This window comes from Brachycentrus maculatus, unplaced genomic scaffold, assembly GCF_059751285.1.
Source record: "Brachycentrus maculatus isolate JH-2025_06_01 unplaced genomic scaffold, ASM5975128v1 h1tg000088l, whole genome shotgun sequence".
Classification (NCBI taxonomy): Eukaryota; Metazoa; Arthropoda; class Insecta; order Trichoptera; family Brachycentridae; genus Brachycentrus; species Brachycentrus maculatus.
The window spans coordinates 501,857-518,742 of NW_028280842.1; the positions used below are offsets into that span (position 1 = coordinate 501,857).

Consider the following 16,886-nt stretch of genomic DNA (forward strand, 5'->3'; position numbering starts at 1 on the left):
CTTCTTTTTCCTCAGCCATCTCTCCACTGCTGCCTCTTCTGATATTCTCCGTTCCTTCTTGTTTGCGCTCTCTCGACCATTTCTTGCCGTGACTGGGATTATGTCATCTACCCATCTTTTTGTCCGCCTCCGTAATGGTCAGCACACTGGCTACCGTTCGATTCCCAGGGGGGGGGGGGGGTTAAATAAATATAAGTGATTTTTTCACTCTAATATTTATTCAATATTGCCCTGGACTGGTACCTGAAGCGGAGGGCTGATCACCTTTCCTTTGTGTGTTAACGATCAAGATAACACTGTGTTTGTATAATGCAGTGCCGTATGCACCATTGGGGTGCGGATAAGGGGTTTGAATTGAACCCATCTTTTTAAGGGTCTTCAAAGGTGTCTCCTCTTCCACGGTCTCCGTTTTATAATTTTGGGTATCCATCTCTCGTTGCTTTGACTCACTACATGACCTGCCCATTGCCACTTTAATTTTGCGATACAGTGTATTATATCAGAGACCTTTATTAGGCGTCAGATTTCTTCCCGGACTTATATGTATGAGTATATACAAAGGTATATAACGGATAGGAAATGTAGTGATACAAAGGTATCACTACATTTCCTATCCGTTATCCGCTTGCCTGGTGCTCGTCTGGCCATCATGCTGGATTCTCAGAGAGGTCTAAATAAATGTAAGTGATTTTTATTCTTATATTACTCTAAACTGGTACACAAAGCGAGGACTACACACTTAACCAAGGTGTAATTAATTATTAAGATGACACTGTGTCGGTATAAACGGTGGTGCTTAGGGCACTGCTTTAATGGGGCGTGGATAAGATAAAAAATGGAAGAAGAAAAATTACAAAAAGGTGATAGCATCGTCGTCTGAGTGGAGAACTTCATGTCGCACGCAATTCAATTTCATTTTTATTCATATAATAGCTGTACTCAGCCACGCGTTGCTGTGGCTGAGTTTGGTTAAATAGAAAAGAAAGAAAAGAGAATATTTAATGTATAAATGTGTGCATGTACCGTTTAATTGCAAAACAAATTAATAGTATTGATGCCATTTGATCCAGGGAGTGCCACACTATATTATTTTTTTGTTTGATATAAGGTGGATGTCAGAATGAAACATTTATTTATTAAAGAAGAGTTTTATTTGAGTTCAAATCTAGTTACATTTTTTCTGCGATGACTGAAAACACCATTATTGGAAAAAATATGTGAAACATAAATTTATTGTGCTACTAAAATAAATTATTAGTTTAATTTAGGTAGTTGACTTATCATTGTTAGATTTGTGTTAATATTTTATAAAAAATCTGATGGAAAATAGAAAAAGGTCTTAATCATATCCTTAGCCTAACATATAAGTATTATTACTTCAAAAGGGCATATTATTTATTCTCCAGTCATCATCTCCATGAATTCTGAAAAAATAAAAAATAAATTTTCATTAAAAAAAAAAAAAGTTTTCCTTAAATAACTTAACGTTTTCAGATATACATGGGCAACTGAGTTGAAAAAAAAAGAATTAATTAAGACTCCTTTAACACGTTTTGTGCGTCGAACACGACTCCCATGTCCATACAAATATTACAGCCTCACGTTGAACACGGGAGTCGTGTTGAATAGAGATTAAGATTCGTGGCAGGTTTTATGTGTTTTGAAAACGCGAAGAAATATACTTATATTTGATATTAAAATAGGAAGTTGAATGTGATTTTTTTTAATTGTTGATTTATAAAAATTCACTAATTTAAAATTTTCATACCCACTGTGCGTTGTCCTATCATTGTATAGTTAGCTGCATACCAGCTATTATATGTCATTTTTAATGTCTGATGACTGTAAAGGTTTGCTGTTTTGAGATAATGAAATTTAATTTTTCATCGATTACAGGTAAATGATATTATTGATTCTTCATTCTTCTTTCAATTAATTGATTCGGCAGTCGCTTTTATAAAATAAGAATTAAATGTAAAAAGTATTATAAGTCATAGTTTTGATAGATGACTCTCTTATTGAATCAACCAATATAAAAGCAATCACATAATTGAACCTTTCATAAAATCTTGCAGAGGCTTGCCTAGTATAATTTGTATCCATACTTATACGGATACAAATTATTTATCATTAGGAATTTCCTTATACATAACGAAGGCTTTCGTTATGATTTTTTTGCACATGGGTCCAGACCGCCGATAATTTACTAGAGAATACAATGATTTTAACACGATGAGGGTGGAATACGTACGTAGGTAAAAAAACTTCAGTAAATTTCCGGAAACCTTAAAATCTATAAAAAATAAACAAACCTTTAATACTAAATTTAAAAAACATAAAAGACTCACCCCTACCTAGACTCAATACCACCTTTCAATAGTTTTAATAGGAATATTTTTAATTTATTTTTAATTTACTTTGTTTAATTTTAATTTACTTTTTTTATAAAAATAAAAAAAATAATTGTAAAACTAACTCCCTTTTTAAACACAAGTTTCTTCTTTATTAGAGAGGTCGAAACATTATATTTGAAATGTTTTGTATATTTACTATTTAGTATTATTTAAATATTTATTTTGTTGAAAAAAAAGAAAAAAAAATACAGGTAGTGGGGATCGGTGTGATCTCTTTGTATGGAATTTTCTTTACAAGGTCAAACTTTTAACAGTATTTGTGAATACCCCAAAATATTTAACTTTTGTTAAAAATATTTTTAAAATGCTTCTAGAACACCCCATTTTTGTCATGTAAGAGAATTGATCACGGGGAGAAGAGGATAAGCAAATTTTAAGTTACATAAAATGATATTATTTATTTAAAAACAAATATTTACCATCGAAGTCGACTGTGCCTGAACCATCGGAATCAATCTCCTCAATCATCATGTTGAGCTCATGTTCCGTGAGCTGGTCATCCAATTCCTTCAGGATTTCCTTCAAGCAAGATGTGGGGATGTAGCCATTGCCTGTAAATCAGGGTTTCATATTTTTTAAAAACTGATATTAGTCATGAAATTTGTATGAAAAATACAGATATTTCATCTTTTGAATATCAGTTATAAAACCAAGTCATTCATATTTTACATTTCAAATAGGATATTTTACAATACAAATTGGACGTTTTATTGTATGTATAAAAAAATATTATTTTTAAAAACACATTAAAAGTAGTACTCATGATTCAAAGTAGCATTGAAAATCTTGTCTGAAAACTTGACTACACATCGTGCGCACATACTATGAGAGCGCACCGCGCAGGCCTGCCAACTTGACGACTTAAGAATAAAAGATGTGGGCAGGTAAATACACTGACGGTAGATTTGATTGAGATTTAGATACGGTAATTTCGTGCGAATATTTTTAAAAATTGTAACTTTTTTACAAGATACAATATAACGTCCAATTTATTTTGTAAAACGTCGAATTAGATGTGAAAAACCTGTATCAAGTTGAGACACCCATAATAGAAATCCAAGTGCCTACCTAGTGAAATCAAAGGGTATTTTGGATTTACGTCATACGTGGAATTTGGATTTACGTCATACGTATTGTAAGGCGAGTTATTTTGATACTGACCTTCCTTATCATAGAGCCTGAAGGCCTCCCTCAGCTCCTTCTCCATGGCTTCGGCATCTTCTTCAACGATGAACTTGGCTGCTAATGTTACGAACTCGTCAAACTCCAGGCGACCGGATTCTGCGCAAAGAAAACAATAATATGTATATTTTTGAATAATTATTTTACCACAGATTACGGTTTTTGAATAGTTTTGACCTGACCGCTTTCAAATATTTGAAACACTTGATCATGCCAAGTTTTCTTCGGTCTTTTACTTCTTGTATTGCCAACCACGTCCGCCTCATAAATTTACAAACAAATTTAAAGATAAGTACTTTTTTTAAAACAATTTGGCGCACTTTTTAAATAGCTAACACCTCATATCAGGGCTTTTTACTTTGTTGTCGAGCAGTTTTTTCATCAAACCCGACTCTAATTAGGGTCGATTATTAATCATAAGTAACCTCAAACCTAATTCCGTTCTGTATATTGTTTTTGGCGTCTCGCGCTCTACCAAAAGTAGTCCCTGATTGGCCCACACTAGATTATCCCTCCTGTTCCCAATACTGATTGAAATAAAACATTTTTTAAAGTTAGAAGAAACAATAATCCACAAAATGTTCTATAAACCTTGTACATATTTTTTCATTCAAACCCTTTTTTCTTTTTTTTTAAATAAGGCATTCACCCATATGGAGAGTGATCTCTGCCAAAATCTCTGCCATTCAAACGCTTATCTGCACCCCAATGATGCATAGGGCACTGCGTCATATAAACGCAGTGTAATCTTGATCGTTAACACATGAAGGAAAGGTGATCAGCCCTCCACTTCAGGTACCAGTCCAGGGTAGTATTGAATAAATATTAGCGTAAAAAAATCACATTTATTTATTTACCCCCCCCCCTGGGAATCGAACCCGGGACCTCCAGAATGGTAGCCGAGCGTGCTAACCATTACACTACGGAGGCGGACAATTAAATATTAAGCAAGGTGAATAATAAATGCAATTCCCATCGAAAAAAAACTACCAAAAGTAAGCAAATAGAACTCTTATAAGCGTCTTCCGCTCTCTACCAACAGTGGTAAAAGACACTTTTAAGCGTTTCCCGCAAACGAATAGGAGAGGATTAAAGAATAATTGCTAGGTGTGTTAGTTTAACTTACTGTCTGCGTCAACTTCCTCGATGAGCTCCTCCAGGATCTTCTTGTTGAAGGGCTGTCCCATCAAGCGCAGGATGTCGCCGACCAAGTCGCAGGGAATGCTCCCTGAATGGTCGCGGTCGAAGCCGTTGAAGGCTTTCTGGAGGACTGAAAACAAATATAAAACGTCAGTCACATGAATGAGTACAATAAAACATGTTTGGAATATTGAAAGCATTAACTTTGTGGATCATATTGATATATTATTTCGAGAAATAAAAAGACTTTGTGTTTTGATCCACTCACATTTTTATTAACCAACTAGTTTCGGCAAAAACCAGTTGCCCTCTTCAGGGTTTATATCATAAATTTTATATCATAAAGTTTATATCATAAATATTCAGTCATAAATTAAATCCTGAAGAGGGCAACAGGTTGTTGCCGAAACTAGTTGGTTAATAAAAATGTAAGTGAAGTCTTTTTATTTCTCGAAATAATACAACAATAAAGCATAATTACAAATGAAAATAATGTGCCTTCAACGAGTTTTTCCGTGCCGAAGCCACGTTTTACAATATTTATTTATAAAATTATAATCATTTTTATAAATAAATATTGTAAAATGTCCACAAAATTAAAGTAGCCTGGGTGTAACAGACATCAATGGTAAGGTAGAGGAAAGATAATTGAGATATTATAGGCACATAGGACGCAGAGAAACTGATCATATTGTGAACCAGGCAATCACCATGGATCTTCCTCGAAACACATCTAGAGGAAGATAAAATAATTTATCGATGTTGCAGAAAGAAACGATGATGGAAGGACCTCCTGATGTCCTCCTGAGGACGAGGAGCGCTGACCCCAACAGTCTACAAAGACGATAAGTAGTCATGAATTATATAACTCACACATCGCTTCATGTGTGAGATCGCGCGGCATCTATTGTTTATTTGAGTAATGTTTATATTAAGCTTTTTATGACCTCAATCATGGAACCCCGTGTATGAAATTTTAGCAGTGGTTGTCAATCATGGGTAGAATGGTGAATGTTGCACGTGTATAATGTGATCACTTGACCAGCCTAAATTAGGTCGTAAGGCCTGTAAATATCTAGACTTCCATATATATTAATTTATTATTAGATTAAAACCAATATTTTTAGCTTTTCCACTTTTTTATTTGACCAGCGACCGGGTTTCGTCGTTACCGACATCATCAGACTGACCAGTCTGATGATGTCGATAACGACGAAACCCGGTCGCTGGTCAAATAAAAAAGTGGAAAAGCTAAAAATATTGGTTTTAATCTAATAATAAATTAAAAATGCAATTCCATCACGAAGTGTCAGTGGATAATATAAATTCCATATCTATGTTGAGATGTCAAAAATGTAAAAATGTTACATTTTAAAATTACTCAATCAGTACTAAAATACAAATGTAAAATAAAGAGCATTTTCGTAAACCGAATTTTCCTTTTTTCTCGTTTTTCTTAAAACTTTTGAACAATTCCCCAATCCAAACAAATCCACAGCACGATTTACGTTGGGATTAGCGAGTTGGCACTGGTATAGACAAATTAGTATTAAATGTTTTGCCAATTTTTTTTCTTTGTGTAATGTGATATTATCATCTTCTGGAACAAATGGTCCCATTGATAATTTTCAACAGATCTTTAACCGATGATAAAATTTTTGGAGCGCTTCCAAGAAGAAATCCCTTTACTAGCTTTCATAGAATTGCCTACAAATGCCGACTTTCTCATATGATGTTGCCAAAAACAAAATTGAGAAATTTGAAAAAATAAAAAGGGATATATGTCGCAGCATATACGCAATAGCGTGTTACGATAAAAAGTGCGATCAATACTTGTTTCTAGAAACATATCTTACCAACCATCACGCCGTTTCTAGGTATCAAATTATGGTAGAGTGCGTTCGAACCAAGAAACTCTAACTCAAGGGTCCGCGACACTAACCACGGGACCACAGCCCGACACTTGATAGTGGAACGAATGAGTGAGGAAAGACTGTTCTTGTAGTTGGAAATAGGAACTGAGGAAGGGCGAGGAACACTTGGTATGATCAAGTATTTGAAATACTTAGGCGTTGCCAGGTCAGGAGTCGAAATAATCAGCGGGTATTTATGAGGAGATGCATGAATTTGGAAGAGGCGAAGATTGCTTTAAAAGACAGAGTCGTGTGGCGTTTTATGTATGTATCTACATCAATATTTGAATGTTCAATATCTACAATATTATTACTAGTTTTATTATGCATAATTACGCAGCAAATAAACACATCTGAAAATATCATTAAAACGTCGCAGCGAGATGATACAATTAATTACTCGGTTTTTTAGAAAAATAGTCACTCTTGGCAGACTTTATTTTTTGCAATACACATGTATACGAATATTCGCGAAATCCGATCTAAAGTAAGTGACGAAAACCACTAGAATTTTAAATAATTATAATTAAATACAAAAAGCTTTCTTGAGCATTTTTACGATACCCAGACGAAACGAGGTCGTGCCAAGAACGATTACAATGGTTGTATTATTGTCAAAATAAATGTATATATTTACAAAATAGAATAAAAAATAAACCGATGTGAATTCTGAAACAAATACAAAAGCATTTATTTATTTATCTATGGTATTTACAACATTTTGAGTGTGTCGAAATACTTGTTCCCAAAAGAGTCTCTGCTAAATAAAAGCTTTTCTCATTCCAATATAGATGGCTGTTGTGAACTCATATGTACTGTGTCATGAGATTAATCAATATATCTAGGAGTTCCGATAATTTGAGTAGTGTGAAGCATTCAAAATGTGGTATTATGTATATAAAAATATTTAAAATATCATGATGGTTCGAAATAAAAATTGATTTACGGCGGGATAATCGATAGCCCGAAACATAATTTTCTTTAAAATTTCACGTAATTATTTTTTTCTTCATAAAACACCGTTTTTGTATTGTAAAAATATTTTTTATTTGAAATAAATATATAGTTTTGAAAAGATGAGAGTTTTTGAAAGATAAGAAATAAAAAAATCAATACACGAGTATATTCTAAAAAAAATGTACGCAAACAATACATGTGGCTTCTAGTACAACCGGTACTGAATTGTATATTTGAAAGTACACCCTTGAATCATGGAAAAAGAGAGAAAAGCTTAGGACACCAAAGAAAACAAATCATAAGTACTTTGGCCATTTTCTCAGGGGAAGAAATTAGACGTATTGTATTACAGGGTAAAGTCGAAGTAATCACAGCAAAGTCAGAAGATGTAGTTTATCCTGGTTTTAAAAAAAACTTGAGAGAGGTGTTCCAATGTAGCAATAAGTCGTTGATTAGAAAGGTAGCAGACAAAGTAAAAAATGCCAAGATATTGCCAACCCTGAGCGTGGAGTGGCCCAATAACCTAAATAAATTATCCACTATTTATCATTTTTATAAAGGTTGGTATATCCAATTATCCTACTTCACACATGTCAGTTTGCGTTCTGTTAAGTTCATCCCGCCAAAATTGACGTCTCGTGAGATGTAGACGAGTTTACACAATCCAGACAACAGACACGAGGATATTTGGTAAACATTTTAATGATTCCAAATGATTGTAGCTTTTATCTAAATGATTTCAACGGTTTCCTTTCGACAGCAAAAAATTACATCGATTTATTACAGTAGTTAAAATTGAACTCATTTTACATTTTTATTTTACCCTTAAGACTTATCGCATGCTTATATGTAATTTGTGACTGACCGCCTCAGTGTAATGGTCAGCACGCTCGGCTACCGTACTGAAGGTCCCGGGCTCGATTTCCAGGGGGGTTGAAAATAAATATTGGCGATTTTTACACTCTAATATTTATTTTATATAACCCTGGACAGGTCCCTGAAGCACAGGAGTGATCACCTTGCTTTCATGTAACGATCAAGATAACACTGTGTTAATGCGATGTAGTGCCCCATACACCATTGGGTGCGGATAAGGGTTAGAAGAATGATAAAGGTGCGATACACGGTAAATCAAGGCGAAGTGTGGCGAACAAAAAAAAGCACAAATTGACAACTGAAATGGCTCCAGAATTTTTGTAATTTGATGCATGTTACATGACCGTAGATGGCTGTCGAACTTTGAACTTGTTCAATTTGATTGGGAGGTATTTTTAACCCAACAATTTTATAATTATCTACAAATATTAAATGTTTAAAAATACTTAATATTTCCATGATGATTTATCACATTGCTTGGGTATTATAAAAACGGCTATTATTTATATGGGCACTTTGATTAATAAACAGCAAATTGACAACTTAACCTTACCTAATATAACCTTACCGGTTTGTTTGTAAGATATGTAAAAAATTGTTTTAATATAGTATATTCTCTTATCTTTTGTATGCAGAGAAATATGAATAAAAATATATTTGCCCATTGGACTTCCAGCATAACACATAATTCCCTAGCTATGTAATATTTTCTAAATAATTTATTGTGAAAAATTGTTGTAAAAATAATAACTTCTCTTATCTTTTGCATGTAGAGAAATATGAACTGGACTTTAAGAGCATTTTATGTAATGCTCAGGCGATGTTATATTTTCCAAATAATTTATAATTTTGTCATATACCTTTGGGTACTTTGTGAATTGCGCGGGTATTATAAATAATGCTTAATTATTTAAGGAAATATTAATATATTTACATCCCTGGATGTCGTAGCAACTTGAAAAATATCATAACAAAGAAACGAAGTGGCTTTTTCTAAAAATGTTTTCCAGATAACTTGCATCACCAACCATCCGATCGTCCATCCAATATGCCAATAGAAAATTGGGAATATAAACATCGTCCGCCATTTTTATATCGCTTTTCCCGTCAGCCAATCACTGCTTATTTATTTTGTCCAAAGATAAATAAATAGAATGGCTATAATACGGAATTAATAAGCCATGTTTCAAGTCGAAAATACTCGTGTGTAAACAATGAAAACATGATTTTAAAATATTCCGAAGAAAAACATGAAAATAATCAGACGCATTTTGAATGGTAAACATTCATTATTTTTATCCCGAGGAATCATTTTACTTATACATTTTTCATTTCCTTGTGGTATCTCATTGTGTTACATTATTTTGATTTATTACTTTTTACAAACAATGAAAACGACAATATTCGCATCTGAGGAGAATAGAACCATCCAGACTCGCCTTCATTGCAAAGTAGACGATTCCCGGGCATTCTACGAAAGAGATAGATTGACAGCCGGAAATCATAGAGAAAGTTAAATAAATTTAGTGTTATTCTAAATTTCTATTTGTCGTTGGAAATTGGTTAAAGATTGTGTAAAGAGTTGGAATATATATGGAAAAAATAAAAATAAGTCATTGTTTTAAAAAAGCTCTTTTGCATTTATGGACTTGACAATTTTAAGTATAAATCAGATTTATGAATATAAGCATTTTATATTTAAATAATGTTGTTGAGGATTTCCGAATGTATCAAGCATTAACAGAAATTGTAATTTTACAAATTTTTTAGAATAAAATGAAAAACTAAATTGTTTTTTCCACATAAATTTTATTTGACCAGCGATCGGGTTTTAATGAATCACCATCGCTGGTCAATTACAATTTATGTGGAAAATCTCTATAGTTGTTATTTTATTATATAAAATGCACTTCCACCAAGAAATGTCAACACGAAACTTTAATTTATTAATTTTTTATTTAAATTTCACTCGGTAAATACTAATGTTTCTTAAAATCTATCGTGACACGTGTTTCGATGCATTTCGCAATGTTTGGCGTTTGAAAATAATGCGGTATGCATCGAAACACGTGTTACGATAGATTTTAAGAAATATTGGTATTTACCATATGAAATTTGAATTAAAACGGATAGATATTAGTGATTAAGTGACTTCCGAACCAATTGATGAAAGTAATATTACTTCTTTGAGAAATAGTGGACTGCAACCGCTGCATAAGCGCTGTTCAGTTTTGTAACATTAGTTCAAAAGACGAATATAGCATCATAGGCTAACGACCTCCAATGTGCCACATCCAACTTCCCCTCTATACTATACTAGGCACCTACTTCCTCCAATCCACTCCACACACCTACGTCGGTGTCGGCACATGAGTCACCCTAAATTCATGATTATGCAATTCTTGCTTTTCTATTACAATATTGATCTTTTGAGAGACCGAAAGTCACCTCAAATATAGCGACGAATAATTTTGATTTTCCTATAAAATAGTATTTAAAAATAAGCTTTACATAGTCCGCCTTCTTAATGTATTGGTTATTGTGTTGGAGGTCCCGGTTTCGATTCTCAGGAGGTTTGAAATAAATGTAAGACATCATCAGTCAGCCTGATGATGTCGGTAACAACGAAATCCAGTCACTGGTCAAATAAAATAAATGTGGAAAAAAACTATTTAGTCGTTGTTTTATTGTATAAAATGCATTTCCACCGAGAAATGTCTAATGGCAGTAATTTTTTATTCTTATATCTATTTAATATTACTCTGGACTGAGACCAGAATCGCAGGGATGATTTTTTAAATGATTTGATTGCCTTTTCTATGTGTATCTAATGTAAGGACATATGTATATGTTAAATTTTGTAGTTATATATTATAAACTATTATATGAAATATGACAACTTTATATGCATTTTATAAAGAATCTATGGGAGGCTCGATAAAATTCTATGTTGTATGCACGACAAGGCAGATGTAATAAAATTATGATTTAGTATAATTTTTCTGACGAAATGAATTTAAGATATGTATTATAATAATAATTACATACACGTTATGGTATGGGTTTTCAGTAAGATTTATGAATAAAGTAACATGTATTAAAAATATATTTTTATATTAATTAATAAAAGTGGAAAAAACGATGTACTAGCGTTGTTTTATTATATAAAATGTAATTCCAACAAGAAATGTCAGCACAAAATTTAATTTTGTTGGTAAATACAGCAATTATTATCTTCCAATTTTATAGTTTTCTCAGAAATTCAGACGAGGATCCGAAATAAATGGCGGCCATTGTACAGACCACAAAGAGATCATTGTATAATTAGATTACGACAAAACATCTCGGTAAACACATCAGACGTTGCGGCATTTTTATTGATTATCAACTGCGTATTCAGGAATCGCAATCTTTATTGCCCGTTCTTCTCAAATACAGTTCGTTTCCCGCCAGTTTCTCCTTCAAACATTAATTTACGATATAGGCGAATTTTTAAGCTTCAGTACACTTATTTTCCCGCCGAAAATGCGAATTGAAAACAAAACAAGTCAAGGCACAAGACACAATAAATTGCTACATATAATGTCGAATGTTTTACTTAAAAAAAAACAGATTCTAAGAAAGTATATTTGGCGAATGAGAAAGAGACTTCACAACCAGTTCAATCAAAACCTAAAATCCTAAGGGTGAAATTATATTATAATTGAAATAAGAAATTATTTATGTACGAACAATATATTTCCTCTCCATATATCCTAATTTCTATACTCCATTAGCTAAAAGCGTCATTAAGTTCAGCTCCATATTTCCTTATTCTCAAGATTCAAGTTTACGCGAGTGTTTTTATTTTTTTATTTCTCTAGCGAACACATGGCCAATAAATTTCCGAATTGAAGCTATCTGCGTGTATAAATATTATAATTCGTAATACACTTTTTAAATAATATTTAACCCATACAAAAAACACATTTTCGACGAGGTCGAATAAGTACTGGTGGAATATTTGTCGTCAAAGACCAGTTACCTTCGGAAAAGAGGCATTAAAAGTTTACCAGATAGATGGAAAAACATCGTAGAAAGTGAAGGAAAATACATTTTAGTTAAAAAAAAAATGTTTACCTTAGTTTTGAAAAATAAAAGCTCTTTAAAAAACCCCTATACTTATGGGATGACCAAATAGTGGTTGTTTTATTATTTTAAATGCAGTTCACTAAGAAATTTCAGCACAAAACGTATTAACACATACATATGTGCATTAATATTACAGTAATTATGTGTATGTGATTTTAACAAATAATTGAAATTCTGAAGAAGACACAAGTTTTTTGTGCTGGTACCCAATACACAATATTAGCAAGTAATACAGGATTATAAATATACGTATTTATATATATATATATATATATATATATATATATATATATATATATATATATATATATATATATATATAAATATATAAATATATAATATATATATATATATATATATATATATATATATATATATATATATATATATATATATATATATATATATATATGTTGTGTATATGTGTGTATTATCGGAATCGTTAAGATCACTGATATGTATCGGAAATGATTTTATTGAACGTAAAAAAGATGAGTCGTGTTCTAAAATGAAACTCTAAAATGAGAGTTCAGTAAACTTTAAGATTTTGGTAAAAGAAAAACAAAACTCTGCAGAGATTTTAATTAATTAATGTTGCCTCTGGCAGCGTGTCAACGTCATTATCCGGATTGATTCTCTGGCGAGATCTACTGGGAGAACTTTGGAAACAATTCGTGCCAATAAATTATCCACCTACCGATCACTAATCTGTCTAATCTAAGTATTTTTCTTAAAAAAAACTTTCTAAACAACTTTATTTAAAGCAGTCTTTAATTAAGACGTCGACCGGTTATTAAGACTTAGTAATAAGCAATTCTTTAATAACCAATTCCTCTGACCATCCCTTAAAACACTGTACACCCGCATTTCTCCTAATGATCTTGAATAAAAATCTTATTCTCTTTTCTTCCTAAAACTAAAATGAAGAGTTCAAAGCTATTCATTATATGGCGGCTAGTAATATTTGTAATAGAAAATAAATAATTATTTATAATTTGAAATAATACATAAAAATCTAAAAGAAATATTAGAAGCACTATTATTACTTATATTTTCGTTGACGAATTTATCTTATTTCAATATTTGAATATTGCAAATGGATAAAAAAAGGTTGTAATTACATAGCATAAAACCTAACTTTTGCTAGTTTCAGTGATCACTTTACACTTACATTCACCATTCTACCCATAATTGTCACAACCACACTTGGAACTCCCTTTTATTTCTAAAATTCAGGTTTAAAGATCATTTAAATGTTTACGTACACATTTAAATGATCTTTAAACCTGAATTTTAGAAATAAAAGGGAGTTCCAAGTGTGGTTGTGACAATTATGGGTAGAATGGTGAATGTAAGTGTAAAGTGATCACTGAAACTAGCAAAAGTCAGGTTTTATGCTATGTAATTACACACACTTCCATATTCACATATCATTTAAAAAAATTATATACTTCAAAATAGTATATATTGATAACTCAATAAAAATCTTTATAGAAAATGTTTAGTTTTTGATTTTTTTATTAAGATTACTAATGTGAATATGTATTCAAATTATTATGTAAAAATAATAAACATAAATAAACACTCACCGGCAATTTGTTCTGGGGGAAGTTCATCCTGTTAACAAAATAAATAAATATTGTTCATTAATACCCAATTTTTATTTTGATCATTTGTAAATCAAGTAACAATCTATGGTGATGATTATGTATTTAAAAAAATATATTTGCTTTTTGCTTAAGGGAAAGTGACAATCGTAAAGTTGTTACATATATAATTTCGTAAAAATAATCGAACTCGGAACTTTGGGCATGTTGGCTAGACGTCCAAACCACTAAACTTAGGAAACAAATAAGAATAATTGAATCACTATACAATAATCGAAAGATATTCGGCTTTCTGAAGGAATCGATATTTTTAATAATTATTTTAAACTAATAAATAATACAACGATAGTTTATTTTAACACCGACATAATGTAAAATTTTGATTAATAATTAAGGTAAAAAAATTTAAAACACAGATTTATATTTTGTTCACAAATTTAACGTATGAAAAAATATTAATATTACTTATGGATAAGAAAAAAATATTTAAATATTTCTAATGCACTTTAAAATTATTTTGAACCGAGTTTTATAAATAAAAGAATTAATAAATTATGAAGAAATAATTTAGATAAATCGATGTTAATCAATTGAAAATTTCAGTAAATCCGTTAAATTTCTTAATATGGACTATGTTTAATAATTTAATCTATAGGTATGATAAATTATTTATATAGTAAACTGTAATAAATAATATTATTAATTGTCATGTTTTGAATCATCCTATTTTTTTAACAATTAAAATTTTTAAATATCACCAAACATAACATAACATTCACGCACCATTTTTAAAATGTAGGTTGTAGCAGTAAGGATACTAGTGACGCAGTAGCACTGACCGCGGCGGTTGTTAGATTGCGACGCCGTCCACTGCGGCGTCCGCCTTTATAGGGCGTCGCGACGGAAACAGCAGGAAAGTGGGTATTTTCGGCGGAAACCATACAGTCAGGATACAATAACTGCAACGGGATGCAATACGGAACACGGCGTAACCGCAACACAGTAAAGAAGAATCTCACATAGGTAAAAGTATCGAAAAGAAAATGTATTTATGTTTAGTTCGATAGAGTAAGTACGTAGTGAAAATATATTAATTTATTAATTATTTTATAATTAAAATGTAACTCTGTTTTAAAATCACTTTAAATATTTTATTATAACTTAGTTATAATGTCTACCGGTTTCGAAGCTAACCACTTCTTTATCAAGACTGATTAATACTTGTCTTGATAAAGAAGCGGTTAGCTTCGAAACCGGTAGACATTATAATAGGTTATAATAAAATATTTTAATGATTTTAAAACAAAATTACATTTTAATTAAAAAATAAAAAAATCACAAAGTTAGTGCTTCATATATAAATTATAGAAAATATATTCACTTTAAACCTTACAACATTTTGAGTCTACCCAAATGCTTGTTCACAAATCTGGGTTTTCTCCACTAAGAAGCTATTTTTCATTTTTATTATAATTATTTTATGTCTTCTTTTTCTTCTTCATGCCCTTATCCGCACCCCAATGGTGCATAGGCCACTGCATCATATAAACGCAGTGTTATCTTGATCGTTAACACACGAAGGAAAGGTGATCAGCCCTCCGCTTCAGGTACCAGTCCAGGGAATATAAAATGTTAACATTTAATTCATTTGCTAGACATTTCTATTTTTAACATATCTTAATACTAGTTAGGAAGTTCCTCTCCAAAAAAAGGTCTTGGACTTGGAGAGGGACTCACACGCTTTTTTTATTCTTTATACTTATGTATGTACATATATGTTTTTTTATTTTTTTTTTACATTTTTTGATATCTCAACATATAAGAAGAACAATATGGAAGTCAAACAATAGTTACAGGACTTATGAAATAGTCCTGTAAATGTGTGTAAACTTAACACATATGCAACATTCAACATTCTACCCATGATTGACAACCACACTACTTAAGTTTTTGGATTTTCCAAGTTAGTTCCAAAAATTTGAGCGGACGATGAATGAGTTAGGTTTCAATCTACTTTTTTAAATTTAAGTTTTACTTAGTAAATATCACTATTTCTTAAAATCTATTGTGACACGTATTTCGAGGCATTCTGCATCGTTATCAAACACCGTATGAAAATGATGTAGAATGCATGGAAACACGTTTCACAATACATTTTAAGAAATAGTGGAATTTACTTAGTAAAATTTAAATGGATAGATTTTACCACAATGTGCCGAATCAATTAATGAAATTAAATCTACTTATGTATTTTCTTACACTTTAAATCTACTTATGTTCTGTCACTTTGTAGTTATATCGATCCAATTTACTTTTACTTTGTAAATATTAACATTAAATATTAACAGAGGAAGACCGAGAAAAACATGGCACGATCAGGTATGCCAAATACTTGAAAGTGGTCAGGTTAGGAGTCGTAACAATCGGCGAGTATGTATGAGGAGATGCATGAACGTGGAAGAGGCGAAGAAAGTTTGCAAGAGTGGTGTGGCGCTCTATTCTCTCTGCCTACCCCTGCGGGGAAGCGGCGTGATGGTTAGTTAGTTAGTTAGTTAGTTAATATTAACATTTATTAAAATCCATTTTGATACGTGTTTCGATTCACTTTACATCATGATATTGAGTGCATCAAACACGTGTTATAATGGACTGTAATGAAAAGTGGT

The 16,886-nt window shown here is 31.6% G+C and overlaps 1 protein-coding gene across 1 annotated transcript; it reads right to left on the bottom strand.

Annotated features, from left to right (window-relative positions):
- Positions 1-1,128: 1,128 nt before the first annotated feature.
- Positions 1,129-15,079, bottom strand: LOC148310763 (troponin C-like). The gene is made up of 6 exons (XM_088257879.1): positions 15,004-15,079; positions 14,203-14,230; positions 4,723-4,866; positions 3,576-3,695; positions 2,834-2,965; positions 1,129-1,424 (listed from the first exon to the last, which is right to left on the bottom strand). The coding sequence occupies exons 1-6, from the start codon at positions 15,004-15,006 to the stop codon at positions 1,396-1,398; spliced, it is 456 nt and encodes a 151-aa protein (XP_088114005.1). The 5' UTR covers positions 15,007-15,079; the 3' UTR covers positions 1,129-1,395.
- Between the last annotated feature and the right edge of the window lie 1,807 nt (positions 15,080-16,886).